Source organism: Triturus cristatus, chromosome 6 (assembly GCF_964204655.1).
Source record: "Triturus cristatus chromosome 6, aTriCri1.1, whole genome shotgun sequence".
NCBI classification, from domain to species: Eukaryota; Metazoa; Chordata; class Amphibia; order Caudata; family Salamandridae; genus Triturus; species Triturus cristatus.
The window spans coordinates 774,273,899-774,300,511 of record NC_140589.1 but is presented as its reverse complement, the minus strand read 5'-3'; the positions used below and the strand labels follow the sequence as shown (position 1 = coordinate 774,300,511).

Genomic DNA, 26,613 nt, shown 5'->3' with positions numbered 1-26,613 from the left:
CTGATCTGTTTATCATGAACGGTTATGACAAAGATAGTAGAAACTGATTTATTTATTATGAAGTAGATATGTTAACATCAATATGTCTTTAGGATTGATTGTTATTTACTTGTGTAAAAGCCTGGAAGCATGTATTTTGATACATGCAATCTCAGAAATCAAGATTTTTTTGCAGTTTACCGCCTTTGACAAACCTTAGGGGTAGATCTGCACCATAATTATGTAAGCTAGAATCTCTTTCGATGGGCTGAGAGACTTAGTTGCCCGCCTTGCAGGTTTGATAAACCACATACATTGTGCAGAAAAGGAAGTAGTTAACCATGGGTAGTTCCCAAGTTTTAGGTGGATAACAGCTCCTTTATATGGAACACCACTGACACTATAAAACTTTAAGCATAGGATTAGTAAGTGCCATCCATGCTGATCTTAAAAAAAATACCAAAGCCTAGAAGGGTGGCACAACCTTTTGTCATTTTTCAGTTTGACATGGATGCCACTTGCTAATCTTATGCTTTAAGACTTTGCTGCAAAAAGGGCCTTTTGACTGACAAAGGAAGTTTTTTCTCCTGTCAGCCTTTTCAGTACCATGGACCGGTAGGAGTCCAGTGGTACCAAGCAATCTAATTGGCTGGCCGCAACCCATAGAAAAATAGTGCATATTACAGGTGTCTGGGACTCAGTCCTATGTCCTGAAAATGATTTTTTTTAAAGTATTATGGAGCAGGGTAGGGGCACAGTGATCCCCTGGCAGCACTTGTGAGGATGGGCAGGGACTACCAGAGACACCCCTTCAGCTCAAAACTAAACATTTCCTTTTCATGCTGCAGGTATGGTAATATTCCTACAGGACCCAGTGCGACCCGCCAGTCGTATTCAATAAGGGGAGGGGTGGCACGTGACCACCCTCCCAAAGCCCTTAAAGGCACCGGGAAGCCCAACCCAGGGGCCACCTTTTGCCAATAAGGGGAGAGGAGGTGCACGGCCTTCAGAGGCCCGGGGACCCAATCCCCAGGGGCTGATTTCCAAAATTAGGCGAGGGGGGCCATGTGGCCCCCATCCCGAACCTTCACAGGCACTGGGGAGTCCACCCCAGGGCTGAAGTTTCACAAAATGGGGAGAGGGCCATGCAGTCCCTCCCACGAGCTGTGACAGGTCCTGGGGGGGGCATCTACCATGGCTGAAATTACTCATAATGGAAGGATGGACACATGGCCCCGCTCTCCGGGCCTCTAACAGGGCCCAGGGACCCCACCCTTTGGGGCAACTAAGCAAATTTAAAGGGAAGGGGTCGTGTGGTCACCCTCCCTGAGCCATTAATGTCCCTGCATTTCAGCTATGTTTCAAGGAGCCCACCCCGGAGACATAGTGGTTTCCTTGCCCACACTGGTGCGGGTAGGAAAACCTGTGTTTGCCCCTGCTTGGTGGGAGCATTTTTGAATTTCCTGCCAAGTGGGAGCAAACACAAAATCTGCTACCAGCTGTGGGAGCTTCAAAAATGCTCCTGTTGGCTGGGAGCCAATTATTAATCTGTTTTCCTGCCTGCAACAGATCAAGGTCTTGCTCCCAACAAAAGGGAACAAAATAAATAGCTGTTCCCTCTGGGCGGGAGCAATGTCAGCTCCTGTTGCATTGGGGGTGCGAACTAGAGCAACAGGGGCCCTGGAGATTTCCCTGGGTCCTCAGTATATGTATGGTGGGTGCCCTAGGTAAACACCAGGGGGCTTACTTTTGAGTATTGAGGGCCCAGTCGATGGGGACCCTGGGGCCTATAACAGTCCAGGGGGGGGTCTGCTCAGCCCCCTCCCCTTTATTTTTAGCAATGGCCCTGGGAGGTGGGGTCCTGAGGGTCTAGTAAGGCTCAAGGAAGGGGGGTCACGTGCCCCCCTCCCCTTTCATAAAAAAGGCCCTGGGGGATGAGTTCCCCAGCATCTAATATGGCTCAGGGAGGGGGCCATGCCGCCCCCTTCCTTTTAAATAAAGAAAGTGACCCACGGGGATGGGGTGCCCAGGGCCTTATATATAGTTTGGGGATGGGTGCCACACACCTTGCATCAAAGATCCTGACAATCTCTTAACCTACATTGAGAAATGAAGTGGATAGAAGTAGAAAAGTGGGTACTGTTAACAATGTTTACTGTTTGGAGAGAGTTTACTCTGTACCACACTATTCACAGACAGTGAAGCTCTAATTAGAAATACACTCCTGCCTTTCTTTCTCCTGCCCTCTGTGGCCTGCTGTGTTGCCTCTGCCCCTGCCTGGTTAGCATGTTGTCCCTTGCCCCTGCTGCCTACCCTACATTTTTCATGTGCGTGCCCTTGCTCTCCTTCCCTCCATGGTCCTTTGTGCTGCCACTGCCCGCACCTATTGCATGCACTTGTTGTTCAGCTTGATGTCCCTGCCCCCTGCCATCCCTTGTCAGTGTGCATGCCCTGGCTCCCTCGTTCTTCTTCTCCATTGTCTGTTGTGCTACCACTGCCCTGCCACCAGCTTGTCCTCATTTTGGATTTCTTGAGCACTGACCATAATTTCTATGATAGAAAGAACCCTCTCATTCTAAAGGAATTGCTTTATGTTTTACGGCTTCGAGCCCATGATGATAACTTCAGGTGAGCCAAACTTTTGTGATAAGCTACAATAACTCACTGAGGAGTTAACCAACAGACTACTGCAGTGATAAAAGCATATTTTTCATTCTGAGTATAGATTTTAGCTTGCTAGAGCATTACCTCTAATTATATGGCAAAACGAACAGCCAAATTCTATTTTTTCTAGAGGAAATAATTTAAGATTTATACCTTTTGATTCCATCAAGATGGCTTCAGATGTGCCACACTCTTACTAGAGTGGGAAGCAGCAATAGCACACATGGGAGTTAACCAAAAAACAGTTGCTGGTGTTGAAAGTACGTTAAAGTCTGCATGTCATATTGTTTTACTGACATGGATGGGGAACACATTTGAGAACTCATAGAAAATGTGTCCACATTTTATCTTGCTAGAACACTAACCCTAATTTCTATGACAAAAAAAACGACCCCCATTTGTTTATTTATATTGGAAATGCTTTAAGATTTACAGCTTTTAATCCATCAAAATGTTTTCACCATCAAGATGTCTTCAGGTGTACCACCCGTCTGTCATAAATACAGAATGTTAGTGCTCTGGTTGTGCATTAGAACCCTATTGGAAGCTGCAGTAGAACATTGCCCGATCAACTTACAAACTGCTGCAGCTGTTAGAAGTACATGTTTTACTACGAATATCAGATTTTATTCTCACATGGCTGAGGAACATATTATGCATTTATAGAAAATGTGCTCTAATGTTTCTGGAACACCTTCCATAATGTCTATGAGAAAATCATGACAGAAAACAGTTTTCTCTTAAACCTGGTTCCTCAGATCCCAGCAGAGGGTTAGCATTTTTCACTAGGTTAATTCACTATGCAAAACAACACGATTCCTAAAACAAACAAATGATTTATATTGCCATTAAAATCTATTATTACCCTTTATATGTGCTCCTCGTTGTGACTCTCAAAAAATGACATTCTCTGCAGTGCATTTTTGGGGGGTCTATGACACCAAGACTTGCAATGGCTGCAACAATATGTTGTCCTTGTTATGCCAATTAAGGGGGGCTCGCCCGACCACTCATGTTCTGTGATTCTGGATGTGGCCATTATTTTCCTCATACATTCACCTCAGATTTTATCATGAGTGAGCTTCAGGTAAAGTTGGTACAACGATCCTACACCACCTCGAACATGGGGTTTAAGGTCAGAATATGCCTCAAGCAGCTATCCATTAGATGGAAGAGTGTACAAATGAGAAACACCAAGACAAAGTTAGCATACCACTGAGGCACCACAAACAAGTGATTTTTAGAAGGACAGGTAGTCCACTAAATTTAAAAAAGCTAAAAGGGCTGACACATAACCTTTTATGGTTTCCACTGCAAAAGCCTTGTCGGGACAAAGACATTTTTTTCTTCCAACAGTTTGGGTATAAAGTGTCTGCCACGTGAACTCCACACTAGGTCACAAATTTGTTCCAGCATATATGGGCTTTGTGGAAGGGCACCTGGCCAACAAGGATGTTATCCACCACTTCCTGGGGTTGCTCAAAGAGAGCTAACTGCTGCCATTCAATCTCCATGCATGGAGGTACAGATTATGATTGTTTGGGTGAAGGACCCTGCCATGCTGATGTAACAGGAGATCCTCTCAGCTTGGGAGCCTTATCAGAAGGTGGATGCTCCAGGTAGCACACTTTCCCAGCCCAATTCGTAGCCACTAGAATTACCGGGTCCCGGTCATTCATGATCTTCTTCAGAACTCGTGGCTGGAAAGGCAGTACTGAAAGGCATACAGGAGTCCCATGTTCCATTCCAGCCATAATGCATCTTTCCGCTAATCTTTTTGCAAGACCTGCAGTGTGCAAAATTGTTTTGCATTCCTGACAAGGGCTGGGTGGAGCTCATGGAGATTCACGTAGTGGAATTTCAGGGAGTTACTGAAAAACTCAGCCAAATACCACAGAGTTCCGCAAGAAGGCAGAGTTCAGCTGGTATTCCTCCCTATCCCATAATGAACATCATCATCAGTCACAAAGACAATCTACACTTTGCCTGTCCTCAAATGTATGATACTAGTGCATCAGAAAGGCATACATTCTACACTTAAACATGCATTATTCTGTAACAGAGACTAGTGTGCAATAATATAAAACTAAAGCTTACCGTACATGTCACGTCCTGCACTTTCATACATGCATCCGTAAGTAAAAGTGCAGGAAAATGCAGGAGACTATGAGGCCAAGAAGCTTCAGAGCTGCTATCACCAAGATACAGAACCGAGGCTGAATATTCGGCATCACAGCCTGAATGCACAGAACTTGTTTCAGTGGAGGGAAGGCTTGGAATTGCACTGTGTCCTGGATAGCCCCGGAGAATGGCAACCTCTATGATGGTATTAGGTGTGACTTTTGGCATGTTGAGCTTGAACTCCAATGATGTCAAGAAGTTCACCATTGTCTGGTGGTGGCCTAAGACTGACTCTGACAAGCTTGTTGTCAACAGCCAGTCATTGAAGTAGGGTAAGACTGGCATATCCAACATCCAACTGTGTGCCACAACCACTGCCAACACTCAAGAGGCACTGATAAGGGCAAAGGGGAGCACTGCAAACTGAAAATGCTCCTGACCAACCCTGAACGGTGGGTAAGGCCTGTGGGACTGAAGCATTGGTCTATGCAAATATGAGTCGTTCAGGTCCCAGGACACTATCCGGTCTATTGTCTCCAGTGCAGTTAGAATCTAGGCCAGTATGAGCATCTTTAATTTGCCCTTACTGAGAAAAGCATTCAGAGGCGGAAGGTCCAGTGTAGGTCAAAGGCCTCTGTCCTTTTTGGGCACAAGGAAATAGCAAGAATATCAGCCCTCTCCTCTTTCTAAGTCTGGGGCTCTCTTGGTGGCTCTGCTGGAGACCAACACTCATATCTCCTATAGAGATATCGAAAGGTGCTCCTCCAAATGTTGACTGAACAGGGTAGTAAGATATGGTGAGGAGGACAGAAAAAGTAAGGCATTCCATGCTGAACTATTTAACTGACCCATGTGACTGGCATTAGGAATCACCATCCTGGAAGAAAACAGTGTATCCTGCCCCCACACAGTATGTACTGCTAAAGGCACCCTAAAGCAGCTAACAGGCAAGTTCCTCTGGAGAAGGGGGCTGTGAGGACTGTTGCACCTGCTGGCATGCACAATATCTGCTGGAACCCCCATCTATGGCATGCAAAGGACTGAAGTGATTTTTGAAATGGGTGGGTGTGACTTTTGCTGATTGTATGCCAATTCTCTTGAAGAGCCCTTCCTTTTTACTAAACTGGCGACAGATTTACATGCAGGTCTCAAACAATGTTAAAAATGTTACCAGGTGTCCAAGCCTACTGATTAACTGACCTAACTGTAATACACTCAACCCATGCACTGGATATAATATATATTTTTAAACATCATAGCAGTCTCATCATCCCAATTATATTTTTCCTAATCTGTAGGCTACACTACTAGAAAATAGCGAACGTGAACTTTACTCTAGGTTCTCACTCTGCTTGTTTAAAACTGCAATGAGGAAGTCAAACACAGTTGAAGGTTCAGAACAAATGTAAAGCAGTTACTATGCAGTTATTATGCTTTGCAATTGATGAATCTTATCACTCAGTAGATGGGTCTAGCTCCATCACACTCTCCTAACCATCAGCCTTTAACATTTATAGTTTAGAAAAAATCACAAAGACACAGAAGAACACAACTTTTTTGTTCCAGGGTATATGAAAATATCAAATTTCATACACCCTCTAAATTTTAGGGTGGGCTCTGAGGGTATAAATGAGCAATGCATCTGTTCCATTCGATCCCTGGGGGTCTTCCTCAACATCTCATAAACTGCAAGGCTCTTGTAGACCACATTGACAGAATATGTACCCCCATGATATTCAAGCAAGTCCCTGAGATCCTCAGCCCCAGTTTAACCACCATCTTCAATTCCATGCTCGCAGAAAGGGTTTTTCCTTCCATTTGGAAGAGGGCATCAGTTTCACCCCTTCTGAAAAAACCTAGTCTTGATTCAGCCAAACTGAATATTTACTGATCCATTTTGCGTCTACCACTCCCGGCTAAACTGGTAGAAAAAGTTGTGAATAACCAGCTTACACTACATCTTCAGGAATACAATTTTCTGGATGAGTACCACTTTGGTTTTAGGGCAGAGCATAGCACCGAAACAGCCCTAATAAAAGCTACAGATGAAATCAGAGCAATTTTAAATGTAGGAGGTACTGCGGCCCTTATTTTGCTCGACCTGTCGCCGACGTTCGACACGGTCAGCAACAATCTGTTACTCAACCATACTCTTAGCATTACGGATGATGCATTAGCACCGGTTCCTTCCTTTCTATCTGGCAGGATGCAATCAGTGGCCTTAGGCAACTACGAATCCCCATCCTTCGCTCTCCCCTGTGGGGTCCCTCAGGGATCCTCAATGAGCCCTACTGTTTTTAATGTCTATGTGTCAGGATTGGCAACGTTCATTAGATCTTTCGGTATGGCATTAACATCCTATGCGGATGACACTCCTTGCCCTGTCCATTTTTAAAAACAGCATGCTGCCAGTAAAAAGATTCAGGGATTGCATGCAGGCAGTCAGCTCATGGATGAGCTCACAGATCCTCAAGCTGAATTCAGGTAAAATGGAGATAATCCTGTATGGCAACTACTCCCCAAGTTGGTCGCAGACCTGGTAGCCGAACGAATTGGGGGCAGTACCTATCCCAGCTCCCAAAGCAAATAATCTGGGTGTGATTATAGATGAGAAACTGAACTTTGAGGCACAAGTCAAAGCAGTTTCCTCATCCAACTTTTTCTTACTTAAGGTGATTAAGAAAATCTTACACTTTATTCAAGTACATAGTAGGAAAACTGTGGTTACATCTTTAGTCTTTGCCAAACTGGACTATTGCAATGGGCTCTTTCTCAGCATGCCCGAAAACCAGTTACATAAGCTTCAGACAATTCAGAATGCTGCTGCAATGCTTCTGTTAGGGATCCCCAAGTTTCGTTTCAATCAGTGGGAAAGCATCTTCAGAAACTGCACTGGCTTCCAGTTAAAAGTCGTATTAAGTTCAAGTCCTTATGCATTACATATAAGGTGCTACAAGGTACCGGTCCTCAGTCCTTGAGGCGGTCACTGTACTGGTTTTCTCCAAATAGATGCCTCCATTTGGAAGGGGTGAAACTGATGCTCACTCAAATTTTGTAAGTCCAACTGGGGCACCAGAAGTTTCACAGTGGGGGCTACAAAGCTGTAGAATAGCCTCCCCATTTCCATCAGAAGTCTCACTTCTCTGACATCCTTCAGGAAAGCTCTCAAAACCTGGCTATTTAACAAATAAAGGTTCCAGCTCACTCAGGACTGCTAGTGCCAAGACACCATTTGGTATTCGTGCGCTTTATATTTTTTTAATAACATAACACAACATGAGTTTGTTCCCTGCACAACCTTTCCTGTATAGGTTGTGCCTCTTCCAGTGAATGCCCTTACATTTCATGTCTGGCGAAGCTCAAACTCTACATACCTTACTTCTTTCACAGCCCATGCCCACAGCACATCTCACGTCTGGCACAGCTAATAACCTCTACAGCGTAGTTCATATCCTGCACAGCCCATTGTATGCATAGTTCACCCAAGCACGACCTCTCCTGCTTCAGTTCATGACACCTGACACAGCTCATACTGCCTAGCTCATGCCTATTAGCCTACTGTTCAGCTCATACCCTGCTTTATTTATATCCTGGTCATTATATGTCTGAACAGGTTATATGAATGAATCTCACATCTTGCTCAACTTATGACAGATACAGCTCATATTATGCCCAACTCAAACTATGCACCACTTTTGTCCTTTGAACAGATAATATTATGTACAGGTTGTGCACTGCATACTTAACTGTACAAAGTTCATTCAGCTTGCACATCTATCATACTACACAGTTCATATCATGCACAGCACATATCACTATTAGCTTGTGCACTGCACAGCTCATGCCCTTGCACATTATACAGCTTGTGATCTGCATAGCTATAAGGAAAGAATTAAATAATGTGATGAGAAAGGAACTCTGCAGTGGTAGTGTAGCTCAATGATGTAATTACCTTGCTCAATTATATTGGTTTAGTACAACAAGAGAGGCAGCTTCCTACAGGTGCTTTTAACCTAATAACTGGAGCCCAAGACACAACAAGACCTTGGTAACTATTTATGACATGAGCGCTGACCTCTCAGTCATTTGCTGGACGTGGACATGGAAGGGGGTAAATGAGTCCAGAAGGTCCTGGGAGGCTCCGCCCTGAAACGTTAATGACATCACACATAGGGCCCGGTTTACAGTTTGGCAAATGGGTTAATCAGTCACAAGTGTGAAACATATCCAGTCTGCCTTATCACACGTGCATTATTTGCTGCAACACTTTTAGTAAGGCAGATAGGTTACACATCCTGTTTGTGATACTCATCCACCAAACTCTAAATCAGGGTCTTACTGCTTTAAAAAAAGCACATACAAGCTGAAATAAAAATAGATCACCCTATCAGCACACTGCTGACAGACACCTGAACAAGGCTGCTGGAGATACCGCCACAACAAGAGTGTTTTACATTTTCTTTTTCATTTTTTAAAATTCAATATTTATTGAGAATGCAGTCCATTTTGCTACCACTGTCCAACTATTACCTTTATGCTCAGCGGCTAACCTTTATCTGTCACTGACTGAGTGCCATCTGGGGAATTTTGAGGTGCATATGGTAGATTTGAAAAAAGGATTTGTAAATTACTTTTGTAAATGTTTTCATCATTATCAGCTTTATTTCGGTCACTAGGACCATAAAAGAATAAAACAAATTTACATGCAGTACAGTATATAAAATTCAATAGACAAAGTACAATAAGTCAATGAGAGATGTACCATGAATATCAGAAAAACAACATTCAGGCTATTCGATTTTATACAGTAGCAGCAGTTGAACCACATGGCTATTAAAATTTCGGAACTGCAGTGAAATATATAAAATTCAAAAAACAAGGTGCCATAATAAATGCCAATTGTACCATAATTATCTAGAACAACATTCAGACATGCTATTCAGTTTTATATAATAACTGCGGGTGAACCACATGGCTGTTAGAAATTTCGCAACTGCGAATATTATGGGAGGTGTTAATTCTGTTTTTAAAACTCTATATGCTGGAAGATGCTGGGTAAAACCTAGGTTTTTTAGTAATGGAACCAGCCAATACTTCCTTGATCTTTGGTAGGCTTGACAAAAAAATAAGATGTGCAAATCAGACTCAGCTGGATAGCCACATGCTGGACATTGGGGTGCAAATTGTGAGTGAGACCAGCTAGCCATGTGTGCCCTAAGAGGGAGAGTGCCATAGCGCCATTGGAGGTAAAGTTTCCTTGTCAATGGGGGGCTTATATCGTCGAAGAAAGATTCCTGGTGGTATGTATCTTTAAAAGTCAGGAATTTGTCAGACAAAGATCCAACCCGCACGTTCATGATTGCCACACGTAAATTATGCTCATAATAGGCCAATGTTAGAGTTTTGCGTGAGATCTTTTACTACATGCATTAGCTGGGTCAGACCACAATTCAGGTCTTCCTAGTATTTCACAAGTATGTTTAACAAACTTTAGCCATGGCACTTGGGCAATTTTTACAAGGCGCAGGATCTCTTGGAGTTCCACTCTATAATTCATGAGTTCTGGTGTACTCCATAGTTTGCGCCAAAAGATAATTGGTTTAAGGCCAAGCTCCTCTGAGATGGGTTTTAAGCCCAAGTCTAATCTCAGTGGCAGTAGGGGTGTACTGGACGGTAGAGCTGTCAAATGTCTTAGAAGGTTGTTCTCAATTACCTGGAGTTCCTGGTTTGGAGTGTAACCCCAGATTTCTCCCCCATAAAGCCCGGCCGCCCTCGCCTGGGTTTTGTAAATATGAAGGCGAGGTCCTAAAGGCTTATAGTTCAGACCTTTGGTCATCCTACAGATGGCGCCCGTCATCTGGGTCATCTTTAATTTTACCTTTGTTTGGTGTGAGTCCCACGTCATAAACTGATTGAATATAACCCCCAAATATTCAAACGTGTGGACCCTCTCCAAGCTAGCGGACCCTATCCGAGGACTTGGTCGTGTTGTGGGGGGGGGATTGAAGATCATATATTTGGTTTTTCCAGCATTGATCTCCAATCCATGTTTGTTACAGAAGTCCACAAAACCATCCAGGACCCTTTGAATACCCATAGGGGATTTGGAAAGCAGCAGGGTGTCATCCGCAAAAATGATTGCGGGCACCATGGTGCCAACCAACTTGGGGGAATTGATGTTATTGAGCTCGTTCAGGTGGGCAAAGACCCCGTTGACAAAGAGGCAGAAAAGGGTCGGTTCATTCAGAAGCCAGGCCCAAAATGCTTTTACTGCCCACCGATATGAAGTTTATGGAAATTTGAAATACAGCTCAAATATTAATTTGATTACTGTCCATAAGTAAATTTAACAGAGTGTTTTGGGGGGCTCCCTTTCTTACCTCTTAGACTTAGAGATGGCGGTTGATCGTTAAATGAACAGGGAGAAGGAAAAGCTGTGGAAGATGGAGGCAGTGGCAAATTGTGCCGACACAGGTGTGCTTAGTGGATGAGAAATAGAAGTGGGCGAACAGCTGAGAGCTCAAGCTCGGCTCGAGCCAGATGCTTGGCTTTGGCTCAGCTTGAGGTCCTCTTTGTGTTGTAGGTGTTGACATCTTTGAAGTGCCTTCTGTTGTTTCCTGTCCTTTGTGAAAAAGGAACAGTCTAACACAGCAGGCCCGTTTGCAAGTCCGAATGACCCACAAGACAGGCTAAGGAAGTAACCAGAGATCACATCTGGCTGTCAGCCTCCACTGAAATATGCCTTTCAGACGTTCAAGGGCCTAAGACTTCCCTGCTATTATGATTCCCTGGTTCTACAGTGCCAACCTGATCAGAACCACCATCTCACTTGATAGTGAGCCTAGGTCCTTCTGGCCATTAAATCTTCCTTAAGCCTTTGACATGCACAAGGGATGCTCTGGAGGTGCACAGCAGCCTTGTTTAAACCTTTTGGGATCTAGTCTGGTGCATGGGGAATGGTCTAAAGGTGAAGAATCTGTAGTCAGAAATATCCATTAGATGCCTGCTATTACTCATTCACTTTACTCACACACGCTGGCATATGTAGACACCCATGCTCAGACACACACACATTAACACAAACAAACTCGAACCTTCAAGCATGCACACAACATTCATTTAAAAGCATGTTTTCCTTCAGCCACCTGCCCTATTCCAGATTCTTGCTTTCCATTTTTATTACAGTGATAGTGAATAATGGGTTATTATTCACTATAAGTACAATACAAATGTAAAGAAGAGAGGATTGCAGAGGACCGACACTCATATGGGCGGGCCTCTCCTGTGTTTCTGGGACTGATTTTCCCACTTCCGAAGCCAAGGGTCACAAAGGCAGTGCCAGGTGTCTTAGGGGGCAAGCCACTGGGCACAGCTAGGACCCCTGGGGCTCCCTAAATGACATCCGTCCATGCATTCTTAGAGACAAAACAGGGATGAATTAAAGAACTTAAGGGCACAAATTGCGTATCATTCCAAATGTGGGAGGCATTCATAAATCTTTATTTTGCGGTTAAACCATCCCCCAGCTGAAAGGAGAGAAAAACAAGACTGCCACACACACTGGTCATGTGGGGCTCAAACGTGGCGCCATCCAGACCAATGAAAACGGGTGCCAAAAGGCAGCATCGTGTACTCGCTGGTGAGGTAGAAACATTACAGTCAGCGCTTGTACTGGTCAGGGGCGGTATCACCGATTAGACAGTAGTCAACGGCAGAGGAAAACACAGAGGGGCTTATTTACAAATGCCTTGCGCATTTTTGCGTCATTTTTAAGATGGGAAAAGTGACGTACGGGTGGCGCAAGGGCCTTGTAAATAAGCCCCAGAAATTGGACACTTTAAAACCCACAAAAGGCACGGTCAATACTTCTCAGGCTACAGCTGCTTATTTAACAATGGATCCATCCTTGCTTTATTTACCCGTGCATAGTATAATGCTAGATTTTGGAGTAACAGTCTACTTCTGTTATTGAAAGTTTGCAGAGCGTATTCCATTAGAACTCATGAATCATGGAGAGCAATAGCCAGTTATGTTCTACTCTAACACACACTAGATCATTCACTGTAACCATTGTCTGATCAGAACAGCAGAGGAACAGATGAAACTTAGACCTAAGTGATGCCACACAGTTTTGCATTATTCTGGGCATGTACCAGTTATCTGACTGTAACCTGGCCTTCGATTGCTATAAGAATGTAGTTATCTTACTGTCTGTATTTGGTTGAGATGGCTACATTCTCCTCAAAATAGAGGAGGCACCCAGCCTGGGCAGTATGGTGTATTTAGCAAACAGTGGAGACGTTGTAGGGTTGGTTATTTCTGGTTTGCTTATGGAGTGCCAAGCCTGAACTGATATGGGCAGCAAAAAGTAAAGCAACAATCCTACAATCAGGATTTTGATGGTCATATCGAGTTTGAGCTAGGGACACCTATCCATTGCAGTGCCTCAACCAAACCAGAAAATAAAGTTTGTCAGGCAAACATAGAGAAACTTTCAGCCAATGCAGTGGTGTAGCAAGGTCAGGAGGTACCTGGTGTGAAACATTTCTTGTCACCTCCTCCCACATTTAAATTATTAAAAGAAGGAAAAATAAGGTACTTAAAGCTTTGCCTTTCTGTTTTTTCCTTCTACGCACCACTCATTTTAAATAATATATATATATTTTTAAAGTGTTGTGAGCCCCCAAATGTTATTTTTATTGTAAAAACACATATTTTTTCCATTTTGTCACCCCCTCAGTGATGACATCCGGGGCGGCCCGCACCCACCGCACCCCCCTTCCTACGCCACTGAGCCAATGACGTCATCCAACATTCCGAGTTGCATGCTTTATCTCATCAAGGTCATCTTAAGGATTTTGGGGGCCCTGGGCCAAACGTATTTTGGAGGCTCCTGTTTGGAACGGCTTTGAATGTATGATCCAATTTCAGCTCTTTCATCCTCTTTTGGTCAGGTCATTGACACTGCACAGGCACATTTGTCCAAATTGTAAATCTGTTTACATCTAATATTCAGGGATAGTGATGTGTTCTTTCAATATTATAATACAGCAGCAGCTCACCAATATTATTGCAATAATCTTTGTGACCCCCTTCCATTTCTCAACTGTGAATTCAAGTTTTGATCTAAAAGAAACCTTTTTAATGGAAGTTGCATGGTAGCTGAAAAACAAACATTTCTCTGTAAAATATATCACCCCCATTAAAAATAAAGTAAATTAAAACATTTATGGTCGTCAGGGCAAGAGACTCTGCAGAACAGAGCTGCCTCTATCAGGGGGCTTCCTGAACTGCTGGGGCCCTGGGCCAGGGCCCACTTTGCCCATGCCTTAAAACCTCTCTGTTTCTCCTCTATGTTTTTTTACTAAAAAGGGAGCAAGCTGTAAATATGTGTAGAGTATAGGGCTAAGATGTAAACCATAGTTCAGACTAACCATCCTATTCTGTTAATTCTGGATTTTTTCTGCTATATACGATGGACAGTAATTACCATGAACGTTGTCTTCTGCTCTCTATGCCAGCAAACAATTAACAGGCAAGGGAATGAGTGGAAAGAAGTATCAAAAATCAGTTTCAGATTATTCGAATGGGTCACTGACGCAATATTGTGTTAGAAATATGATTGACAAATATATTAAAAACACACACACATATATATTTATATATATATAATGTCGCAAAAGTAATAAGAATATATATTTAACATTCTATTAATGTAACTTTTTTGTATTTTACATTTACCACTATCAGAAACATATATTGATATATGTACACAAAGTAGATGCACGAATACAAAAACATAAAAATGTAAACAATTCAATTTCAAAATTTGTTTTAATAATTTAGCCAGTATATAAAATATAAAAAAGTAAAACCCCAAAACATATTTAAAAAATACACTATAACATAAACAAAACAAAAAAGAAATATTCTAAAAAAACAAAAAATAAACAAATTATTCTATAAAATATATTTAACCAACATTTGGAAGAGTATTGGACTTTAGAGGGCTTAGATTTACTATTCATATGACAGTCTAAGCCACAGGAAGGAAAACGTTAGACTTCGGAGAGGTTAGATTTACTATTGCTGCTCCAAAATGTGCCACAGTAGGGAAAGTATTGGACTTCAGAGAGATTAGATTTACTCTTCTTACTCCAATTTATGCAACAGTAGAGAAAGCCTTGGTCTTCAGAGGGGTTACATTTACTAGTTCCACTCCAAACAGCATAACAGTAGGGAAATTGTTGGATTTCAGACGGGTTAAATTTGCAATTCTTACCCCAGTCACTGCAACAGTACGAAAATAATTGGACTTTGGAGGGATAGATTTACTATTCCTACTGCACTCAGCACAACAGGAGGGAAAGAGTTGGACTTTAGAAAGGTTACATTTACTACTATCACTCTCGTCTAGGCAACATTAGGGAAATAATAGATTTACTATTCCTACTCCAGTCAGTGCAACAATAGGGGAAGTGTTGGGCTTCAGACATGTTAAATTTACTATTCCCAGTCAAAAAAGCACAACAGTAGGGAAAGTGTTGGACATCAAAGGGGTTAGATGTAGGAATCCTACTCCATTCAGCACATCAGTGGGGAAAGCGATGGACTTTGTAGGGTTACATTTATTACTCCCACTCCAGTCTTAGGAACATTAGGGAGAGCGTTAGACTTCAGAAGAGTTACATTTACTATTCCTACTCCAAACAGCGTAACAGTAGATTAATTGTAAGACTTCAGTGGGGTTAAATTAATTATTTCCTTTACAGTCAGCGCAACAGTAGGGCAAGTGCTGGACTTCCAAGAGTATAGATTTACTATACATAATCCAGTCTAATTACCAGTAGGGAAAATATTTCACTCTAAATGCATTCTATATCAATAACCCTATTAATCTAGAAAAATATTAAACTCTTAAAATAAACATCATTAATTAACATTAAAATATACATATTTATTTAAGAAACTTATAGAACACGCAGCTACCAAAAAGTATCTCGCGGCGGTAGAGGCATACAGTAGCAAGGGAAACAGCAAAAAATACCCAGGTGACAAGGGCTTAGTCAGGGCAGTTGAAGAGCATGGTTTTTAGGTTTTTATGGAAAGTAAGCAATGAGTCCCAGTTTCTGAGAGCTACCGGAAAGAGAATTCCAGAGTTTTGGTCCTAAAACAAAGAAGGAGCACTCCTTAATACGAGCGCTGCGAGACCTAGGCATGGTAAACAGTGCGAGGTAAGCTGATCTCAGCGCTCGGGAAGGTACATACAGGGAAGCCAGATCTTGGATATAAGAAGGGGCGAGACCGTCTCTAGTTCGAAACATATAAAATAAGGCCTTGAATTTAATCAGTTTGTCAACCTTCAGCCAGTGCAATTTGTGAAGCAAGGGAGAGACGGAAACATATCGCGGCAGCCAGAAAAGAAGGCGGGTGGCCCCGTTCTGGATGATATACAAGCGAGGAATCAAGGCTTTAACAGCGCCCAGATACAGTACATCCCCATAGTACAATCTGGATGTTACCAAGGCCTGCAGCACTTTTCCCTGGTAACTTAGAGGAATCAGCCAAAGGATTTTCTTGAGCCATTTCAGAATGGAAAAGCAAGAGGCTGTGAGCTTGGAGACCTGCGGTGTCAGAGTAAGATTCTTATCGATGATAAAACTGAGATTCTTAACCTTATCAACCGGCGCTAATATACATATAAAAATAAATTAAAGGGTAGAACAATTGCACAATTCTTAGTAACTTAATACATTTACAAAGTTAGCTATCAAATAAATATAATATTACAAAATCAACATTAAATCACATTTAATTTTATGTAGCTTCCCACCCTATACCCTTACACACCCAACAGCCAGCAACTAAAATGCAACTGAAATATATAAGCATTAAACAATTAACATAATTATTAATCAATTAAATAATTAATAAACAATTATTGACTTATTGTAAATTATTACTTAACTTCCCACACTATACCTCTAAAAACCCAGCAGCCCTTGCCTGCAGTAATGTAAAATAAATCAGTATTAAATAATTTACGTATATAATAATAAATACCATTGTTAATTAAAAATTAATAATTCGTTTTTAATTATAACTTAATTAATTTCCCATCCTCTACCAGTACAAATCCAGCAGCCCACACCTAAAATATAACTAAAATAAACCAGTGCCTAACAATTTACATAATTAATAATCAATTAAATAATTGATTACTAATGAATTGTTAATTAGTTATTACTAAATTAACTTGCCACTGCTTCCCTGTACAAACCCCAAAACCTCCTATTCTTTTTAACTTTCTAAATCACTTGAAATTGTAAACTACATTTTCAAAAATGAATAGCAATTATGCAAGCATTAATTACACATAGAATAATATAATTACTAAAACATATTGAAATAGTTAAGAAATAATATTTTTCCCAACTATATCACTGAAAATACCATATTAAAAGCAACAATATTCTTTAAAATGATAATAAACCCACTCATGTAACCCAGAAGAGGCTGCAGGCAGCAAACTAAGGGCAGGAAAATGCCAACTTTCTAAAAGTGGCATTTTCTAAATTGTAATGTAAAATCTGAATTCGCCATTAAAGAGGATTTTTCATTACAATTTCATAGATACCAAACATGATCTGCCTACCCGACCCAATCATAAGTTAGCACCTATTAAATATAATAAGGCAACCCAATCCTATCCTATGGGACAGGTAGGCCTCCCAGTAGTGAAAAATGAACTAAGGAGTTATTCACTACCAGGACATGTAAAAATTGTGTCCACCGGTCACATTACTACTACTACTACTACTAACATTTCATTTCAGTTCATCAAACATGGCATACTCTTTAAAACACAATCCCGATTTGTCAATGAGATGGACCAGATCTGCTTAGATGAGTCATGTGTTTCTGTACAATTTTTCTAGTATACTATTTGTTGCTGACAATATAGGCGGGAGGGAAACCAGATCAGAACTGTTAGCAGCTTTACAGTAGCAGGTGTTTACCTCTAGCATAGCCATGCTATATGTCTGGACACCCTCACATTATAGCTTTCTGGCTTGTTTCTTGACAGAGAACTCGTCATATAAATTGCCATTCTTACTTAAACTGACTTTTCCTCCTAAATCTTGCCTGTAGTAAATGTATGCAATATTCCTGAATGGTGCATGTAATAACTGATCCTATGTATCACAAACAATATTCCGTAAAGCACTCTCTCACCCATTTCATTATTGTTCACCCTATATATAAAACTGCCACACCATAAAAACATATCAATCCTTCATAAAGTCATTCTCTGATCAATCCATATACTCATTCACCTATGCATACATGATTACCTCATCCAGGCATCCATTTGTGCAACTAATCCCTTGTCCATTTATCCATCAATGCACTTGGTCATGCACCCACTCATTCATCAAGACACTTACTTATTCATCCATTCATCTACTTTTGAATCATTCTCACATTCATTCACTCACCAATTCTTACAACCTGGTTGATCGACACTCCTAGATTTAGAGAAGAGAGACGCAGAATAAAAGTGAGGGTTCTGGACACTAGATTGTAGAATGCTTTAAACTCTCTTCATCAAACTCATTCAGACTTACCTTTCTTCAAAAACACAAAACGAAAAAAAGGTAAAGCTCTTCAAGAAAACCTTCTACATTTAATGAAACTCCATTATGCTCCATATGCTGGACCACTTTCGAATGCGTGCCGACAACGGAAATGCAATGATTCTGGTGCTTCTTGATATGTCGGCAGCATTCGACACGGTGAGCCACCCAATCCTGTTAGAGAGGCTGAGGCAGTTAGGCGTGAAGGGCAGAGCGCTGCAATGGTTCTGTTCTTACCTAGAAGACAGACAGCAGATCGTCACCATGTCACCGTTCTCCTCTGGCAGAGCGCCAGTTGCATACGGGGTGCCGCAGGGGTCCGCTATCAGTCCCATCCTTTTTAACATCTACCTGCGGCCCCTGTTCCCGCTGATTAAATCTTTCGGAGTTAGCTTGGTGAATTACGCCGACGACACGCAACTGGCCTTCTCTCTAGAGGGGGATGACGCGCTTTCCATGGACCGCTTCCATCAGTGCATGAATCAGACTACAAACTGGCTCAGAAGGAATTCTCTTCAGTTTAATAGCGGCAAAACTGAGGTGGTCTTCTGTTCGCCTTTCAGGATCCCGAAATACCTCCCTCCCGATTTCCGCCTTACACCGGAGGAAGGGCCCCTTACACCTGTTAAGAAGGTTCGTAACCTTGGGGTGATCATTGATGACGACCTCCAAATGGTGTCTCAGGCAAGTAAAACTGCCAACGTCTGCTTTGCCCTGCTGCGGCTACTTCGGAGCATACTCCCCTTGCTCCCTAGGGAGTCGCGAGCTACTGTGGTGCGCAGCACGGTATTAAGCAGACTTGATTACTGTAACTCCCTTTTCCTGGGAGCTCCACAGTATATCCTCCAAGGATTATTGAGGATTCAGTCAGCTGCTGCCAAGCTAGTGTTAGGCAGGCGACGCTGTTCCTCGTCAGCCAGAGCATTAAGGGACCTACATTGGCTTCCCGTGGGGGAAAGGATCGTTTTTAAGTCCTTATGCCTTACCTTTAGAGCAATACATGGACTGGGCCCAGCCCCTCTACAGGATAAGTTTGCCCGCTACTTACCTAGCAGGCATCTTCGCTCATCTACAGCCGATCTTTTGACAATTCCGAGATTCAAGCGCACTAGGGTAGGCGGAAGATCCTTTAGCACTGTAGCATCTGGCCTGTGGAACAAGCTCCCTACGAACCTGCGACAGTGTACCTCCCTACTTGAATTTCGTAAGGGACTTAAGACCTGGCTATATCCTAAAGTCTAATTAAGATAGGTCTCTCTCTTGACCTCCTTCTGTCACCTTTTCGATGTAGTCCTTAGTCAAAAGCGCCAAGATGCCCGTAGGGCGATAGATGCGCTATACAAGTTCCACATCAATCAATCAATCATTAGGGCCCCTCACTACTTTTAGTTAGAAGATCCCATTACAGTGGTTAACCATCCAAGCGTCCTTCATATTTCACTCATGACTTTTCTCAACTGTATTCTTTACTGTACATATGTCTGATATTTCTGTTTTAACCCACCTCATCTATGCTCTGCAAAGCGACATAGGCAACATGGTGTGATTATTATCTTATAATGAAATGCCAAACCTAGTGACTTTGACAATAATTATAAAAATAGCATTTTACAATGGCAATTTGGGTTTGCCTCTTGTGAGAAGGGTTCTACAGTGATGTACACAGTATGCAAAATTCAATAGTTATGTAGTAGACGTATATCATTTAAGTTAATGAATGCTGCTGGTAAGTCTTACCTTTACCATCTCCTCAAATGAAACTAAGAGGAAATCAAAATTATCCTTGTGCATATACCACCCTTGAAAATGTTCAAACCAGCACCCGCCAAACACTAAAGAACAGAAAAAAGTACAAATATGAACATGTTGCAACATTTTCAGTCTATATACACTAACATTCAATTATTCAGCTGAGCATGATTGTGATAAAAACATCTCCTCCTCCCCCATTCTTCACCACAAAGAATCTTAAGATTATTGGTGAATTCGCCTGACATCTTTTTCCCCTCCACTGGAAAAAGAATTGTTAGTTCAAGTCAAATAAGCTGGTTGCAAATGTCACATTTGTAGATGAAATTGAATAATACATTAATTAACATTCAAAAGATAGGTTAACTGGCTTTGTAAGGTATTGGTCATTCATTCAAGCAATAAAAAACGCCCAGCTTTATATTCTGTCAACAAGAAAAAGAATCTGTCATGGCATGATAGCATTCATTAACGCTATCCACCCCATCAATACTTAAGTTTGAGACGCTGGACCCAGCTCACATAACAACAAGGCAAGATTTACTCTAAAGTTCATGGACTTAAGATTGTGTGCAAAGTTCTTGAAAACTTTGAAAGCAGTCTAAGGTTTACATTGGCTGATACATTATGCATTGTTTCATCACATGAGAAAGGGCCTGTTTAATAGCAACAGGAGCCAAATCTACCATTTCGCGAAAAGCCTGAACTGTGCAGTTCATAGAGATAGTGCTGTATCCCACAACTGAACCATGTCTGACAAAGCTGATAAGGAGATTCTTGGAACATCTATCTGCATTGCAGGAAGAGGAAGAAGTCATATAAATGGTAAAGATGATGGAAGGAGAAACGTGGAAATTAGCAACCAAAAATTGAGAACAGGACAGAGATGTCTGCACTCTTGTGATCTTCTACAATGACAACAACAAGATGTATCAAGTTGAAAACCAAAAGAAATACCTGAAATTCTAGAGCAAACAAAAGAAGAAAACATCCAAAGCCACACCTGCTCAGGATATACAAACAAAACAATGTTTATGAACATGTGCTGCAGCAAGCAGCACAGGAGAGAAATCCCCAGTTCAAAATCTTTCTGTTGTATTGAATACATTAAATGAATTACAGAACAAATTTGTTGTGCAGAGAGCAAAACATGAGGTTTGGGCAAAAAAGACTGTAAGACCACTAGAAAATAATTTGTCAATAAAACATTGGTTCCAAGTTTCTAAGTGGCATTTTGTTTCTAGAGTGGCACCAAAGTTCAATTTAAAAGACATTGAATACAAAATAATGTAAGTTATAGGAACCACCTACAAAACTCAATAATAGAGCTTGGTCCCTTGTTCTACCAAGCCCTTCTTGCCTACCTGTGATATTGTTCTATACCCCCCCCCCACACACTGTGCACAGCTGAAAGCTATGCCTAGTAAGTAAAGGGTGTATGGAAATCCAAACTGCTAATGCACACGGCTAGAGGATAGCTCTCTGCCAAAATCATGTACTAAGTTAGATGATGCCTAGCTGTGATACACCATCTGGGCAGCAACCACAATTTGTGAGTACTCGATTAACTTACATACACAATGACAATCCTTCTAAGACAGATACTGTTTTAGCTTCTTCATAATGTTTGCAGTCACGTGGCATTTACTTGCTTGCTTTGTGACTGGTGACCTGTGTAAGAAGATTTATCTATTTATCCCTATAATGTTGTTTTTAGGTTCTCTGTGGAGTGAAATATCAACATACCTATCTGAACAGTCCGCAAACATTATGGGGCAGATTTACAAGACCCATGCGCCGCCGGTGCATCACGTTGCGTGACCCACCGGTGGCGCAGCCTGCTAAGGGATATTTACAAGCACAGGTAAAGTCACCCTCCGTGACTTAACCTGTGCTTGTAAATATCGCCCCTGTTCACGCAACACTTTGCGTGTTAGGGGCTTGACATGGGTGATGCTGTGGGTGTTCCCACGCAACACCCATGTACACTGATGCATTTCCAGATTTACGAGAAATCGTAAACCTGGAAATGCGTCAGTTTGCTGAGCCACCCTAGGGGCGGCGTAGCGAGGTGCAACGAGGAGAAATTTTTCATTTCTCCTCGTTTTTTCCTCCTTCAATGCGTGCTGCATTCTACAGCAGGCATTAAAAGAGGAAAATGCCTGCAGTGATTGCTTTTGTGCAGGAAGGGGCCCCTTCCTTCACAAAAGCAATCTCCCCATGGCGCAGGCATCCTTGCATCATGGTGCAAGGGTGCCTGCGCCGGCGCATGGCAGCTGTTTCTGCGCCAGCGCAGGGGAGAGCACAGGAATGCGACATATCAGTGTAGATATGTCGCATTCCTGTGCTCTGAAAGTGCCGCATTGTGGCGCAGCCAAAGGGCTTGCGGTGCCGCGCTGCGGCACTTTCTTGTAGATCTGCCCCTATGTATTTTATTTAAATGTAGTCTTTTTTATTATCCACATTATATTACCCACCTATTTCATTGGTTACTATGCCATTGTTCACACAAGTTTAAGTTTAAATGTATTATTTTCTGTTATTGTAATGTTTGCAATACAAATGGATATCTATTAGAAATACATTCTCTAATCTCATTCTTCTCAGGCCATTTTATGCTGATATCATCTCATGAGGCATTTGCTGATGAAGATTGGCCATAGCCATTAACATCAACGTCTAATGGCTGTCCCTCTTTTGCATTTACTGTGATCTGCCCCCTTCCTTTTCTCTCCGCGCCAGGATACTATACTATTTAGTAGCAGAGCGCGTTACAAAAGCCTCTATAATAATATAATAATAGTGTGAAATTCATATCTGAAAACAAACTTCCTTTTGGATCCATGTTCTACTTTGTGCATAAGTCTAGTTCAAAAATAGAATTCTGTTTTTCCCTGTTGTTCAAATAGTTTACATGATGCTGGACATGGTCCCTGAATTCTGTCCTGAATTCTGTAAAAATAAAGAAAACAACACTAAATGGTGCTGGAAGAGTACACCCTAATCTTAACCCTATATGAATGCGCCCCAAGGGACCCACTTGAAGTTTAGAAATTTAAGAAAAATATATTAGCATATGGATTGCGGCTCTTCCAATTGCATCCACTATTCACACATTTGTGTGATAGAGTCCACAAACATTTATTGTGGGTTCTAGAAATCTTGGATCATGTTTGGGCAACCCACTAGAAGTATTTAAAGCTTTATGGTCAGTTTGCATGTTTGAGCACCCAGCTCTGCGATAATTTCAAGTTTGAGGAACTGAAATTAGGGTGGGTAAATCAGGTACTACATGGAATGTAGCTTTCCAGAAAGTTCTGTACAGTTGGGGTGGGCTTGCTGTGAGGGGTTGAACCTCCATGGCAGAGTTGAGTATATGGCCTGGCCGTAGCCCAGACCCTGATGCCAATGCATTTGAAGGTTGTTGAAATGCTCGTTGCTACCCCCTTTTAGGTTTGGAGGAGGGCTTGTGACCAATTTCTGATGTGAGCAGTTGAATACTACAAGCACCACGAGTTGGGTGACCACATGTGCAGGGTCTGTAGCAAACAGGAGATGGCTAAATACTGTGGGGCACTGGATTTTACCCCGCATGAGTGAAAGCAGGGCTAAACTGCAGATTAAACGCTGCAGCCAACACCCAGTGAGCTGCCAAAAATCGCCCACACAAGGGGTTGGTCAGCAGCACAGGATTGTGTGCAGGTCCTTGACACAAGCAGGAGGGAGAGGGCAGGGGTTTGCACACGGACTAGGGAGTGCAGGGGAGAGCAGGCCACAGTGGTGTAGCTAGACTAGCTGCCGCCCGTGGCGGTCCCTGCACCGCCTACCCCGCAGCTGTATGTAAGAATGGTAGGGTGCTGGTGTTGCCACAGGTAAGAGTGGGTGTGTGTGCTGGCAATGCCGAGGTAAGAGTGGGGGAGGGAGGCCACCGTCCCGGGGTGGAACGTCCCCCGCCTCTCCTTTGCTACGCCACTGGCAGGCCAGGAACTGCAAGCTAACCATGCAGGGCATGATGCAGGGGCATGGATTCAGAGACCAGACTGTAGGGGGCGGGTGGCAGGGACAAGAACAACAAGCTGCTTATGAAAGGCAAGTGGGAGAGGCATTTGCAGCACATCTGACAATTCAGGGCAGGAGGGAGAACACAGGGGCATGGACTCAGACAGGAGCAGCAAGCTGGTCATGCAGGGTAGGCGGGAGGGGCAGTGGAAGCATAACACACCATAGAGGCCAGTAGGATGGAATGTAAGAAGTGTGTACAGGCCGCAAGCCGACCATGCAGTGTAGGTAGGAGGAGCAGTGGCACAAGAATGGACCACTTATGGAAGGTGGGAGGGTTAGTGGCAGCATAATATATTATGGTGGCCAAGAGGGAAGGGGCTGGGGAATTCACATATTGAAATGGGTATATATGATGTCAATGAGTACCATGATGTGTGAAGGCCCAACAACGACAATACCAATAAGTGCAATGCCAACGTATGTCATAACCTGTGCCCATATTTTTTTTTTTTTTTGAAGGTTTTATATAGCGCTGGCTTGACCCAGAGGTATCAGAGCGCTTTACAAGATAAGGATAGTATAAGTCACATAGGGTATAAAAGCATATGAAAGGTAGTGCAACAAAAATTTACAAAGTACAGACAACATGAGCATTATACAAAACCAGATAAATAAAACAGGGGCAGGAGCTATACATTTAAGTAATTAGGTAAATGGTGAAACAGGAGAACAGGGTAGATAATTACTGAACAAATATAGTATGATAGATAAGAAATCACGAGTAGGACACAGGTTAGGAACCCCAATAATAATTGAGGAGGTGGGTTTTGAGGTCTTTTTTGAAACTAGAATAGGAGGGATTACAGCGCAGGTTTTTTGGGAGGGCATTCTAGATAATGGGGACATTGCCAGAGAAGGAGCGAGATTGTGTAGCTTTCTCTTTATGCAGAGGTGGGATTAGGAGTAGAGTGTTGGTGCTTCTCAGAGGTCGAGTGGAGCCCGCAGTGTGGAGTTTCTTTGAGAGGTAACGCGGAGTGTTTTGGTGGAGGACTTTATGAGTAATGCAGGTGGTTTTGTAGGCAGATCTGCCTTCGATAGGGAGCCATTTAAGAGATTTGAGAGCCGGTGATATATGATCGAAGCGTTTGCAGACTGTGATGAGCCTGGCAGCAAGGTTGAGCACAGCTTTGATTGGAGCTAGGTGTACTTTGGGGATTTCATTAAGGATAGCATTACCATAATCAATACGTGACAGAACAAGTGACTGAACTACGAGTTTGACATCATCGGTGGGTATGAATGGTTTAATTTTCTTGAGGTGACGGAGAGTGAAGAGGGCTCCTTTGGCAGAGTTTTTGATGTGAACATTAAGGGTTAGGGTGTTGTCGATAGTGATGCCAAGAGATTTGAAGGAGTTGGACAGGGTGAGTGAGCAGTTGAGTGCATTGAGGTCAGGGATCCATGATTGAATGGGTAGAGGGTTATTTTTGGGGGAGAAGAGAATGATTTCGGTTTTGTTAGGGTTGAGTTTGAGATGATTGGAATGGAATCAGGTTTGGATCTTGGTAAGGGTGTTGTTCAGGTGTAAGATGTCAGCATGAGTTTTAATCCTGTAATAGATTTGGCTGTCATCGGCGTAGAGGTGGTAATTTATGCCTGCTTGGTTAAGAATGAGGGTGAGGGGTTCCATAAAAAGGTTAAAGAGGGAGGGAGAGTGAATAGATCCTTGGGGGACTCCAAGGGAGACAGGAGTGGGGGTAGAGAGACAGTTTTGAATTTTGATATGCTGAGTACGGTGTTTTAGATAAGAGATGAACCATTTGTAGGCGGTGCCATTAAGGCCAAAATGGTTCCTAAGCACATTAAGTAGGGCTGAATGGTTGACTGTATCGAATGCTGCGGAGAGATCAAGAAGGATAAGAAGGCAGGTCTCGCCATTGTCAAGTGATTGATGAATGTCATCTATGACATTGAGCATTGCAATTTCGGTGCTAAAGCCTTTTCTGAAGCCAGATTGAAAGGGGTCGAGAAGGTTGAAATTTTCTATGTGTCTGTCTAATTGTAGTAGGACACATTTTTCAAGTACCTTTGAGAGAAGGGGGAGGTTAGTGATGGGGCGGAGATTATTTAGATCATTGGGTTCAGCATTGGGGCTTTTGATTATGGGCGAGATTTGACCAAGCTGAAGGGAGGAGGGGACACAGCTCGTGGAGAGAGAGGTGTTGATGATGTTGGTCCAGAATGGGGTGATGATGTGCTTAAGGGCAGGGACAAGGTTGGAGGGTATTGGGTCTTTTGTGTGGGAGGACGGTTTTAGATTGCCAATTATATTGAGGACTTCAAGCTCAGTGACGGGAAGAAAGTTGAGCAAGGAGGCATTGTTCTTAAGTTGAGATTTAGGGGAGTTGGTTACTGGAGATGTGGAAGGTGAGAGGCCTGTGGAGTGGTGGGAGGGTATGGA

The 26,613-nt window shown here is 42.5% G+C and overlaps 1 protein-coding gene across 2 annotated transcripts in view; it reads right to left on the bottom strand.

Moving 5' to 3' along the window:
• LOC146817853 (amine sulfotransferase-like) overlaps positions 1-26,613 on the bottom strand; it is a 369,387-nt gene that overhangs the window by 18,398 nt on the left and 324,376 nt on the right. For both annotated transcript variants that reach the window (XM_085611335.1, XM_085611336.1), the window contains one exon: positions 20,139-20,233. In XM_085611335.1, coding sequence (XP_085467461.1) covers positions 20,139-20,233 — 95 coding nt within the window. The remainder of the gene's footprint in view (positions 1-20,138; positions 20,234-26,613) is intronic.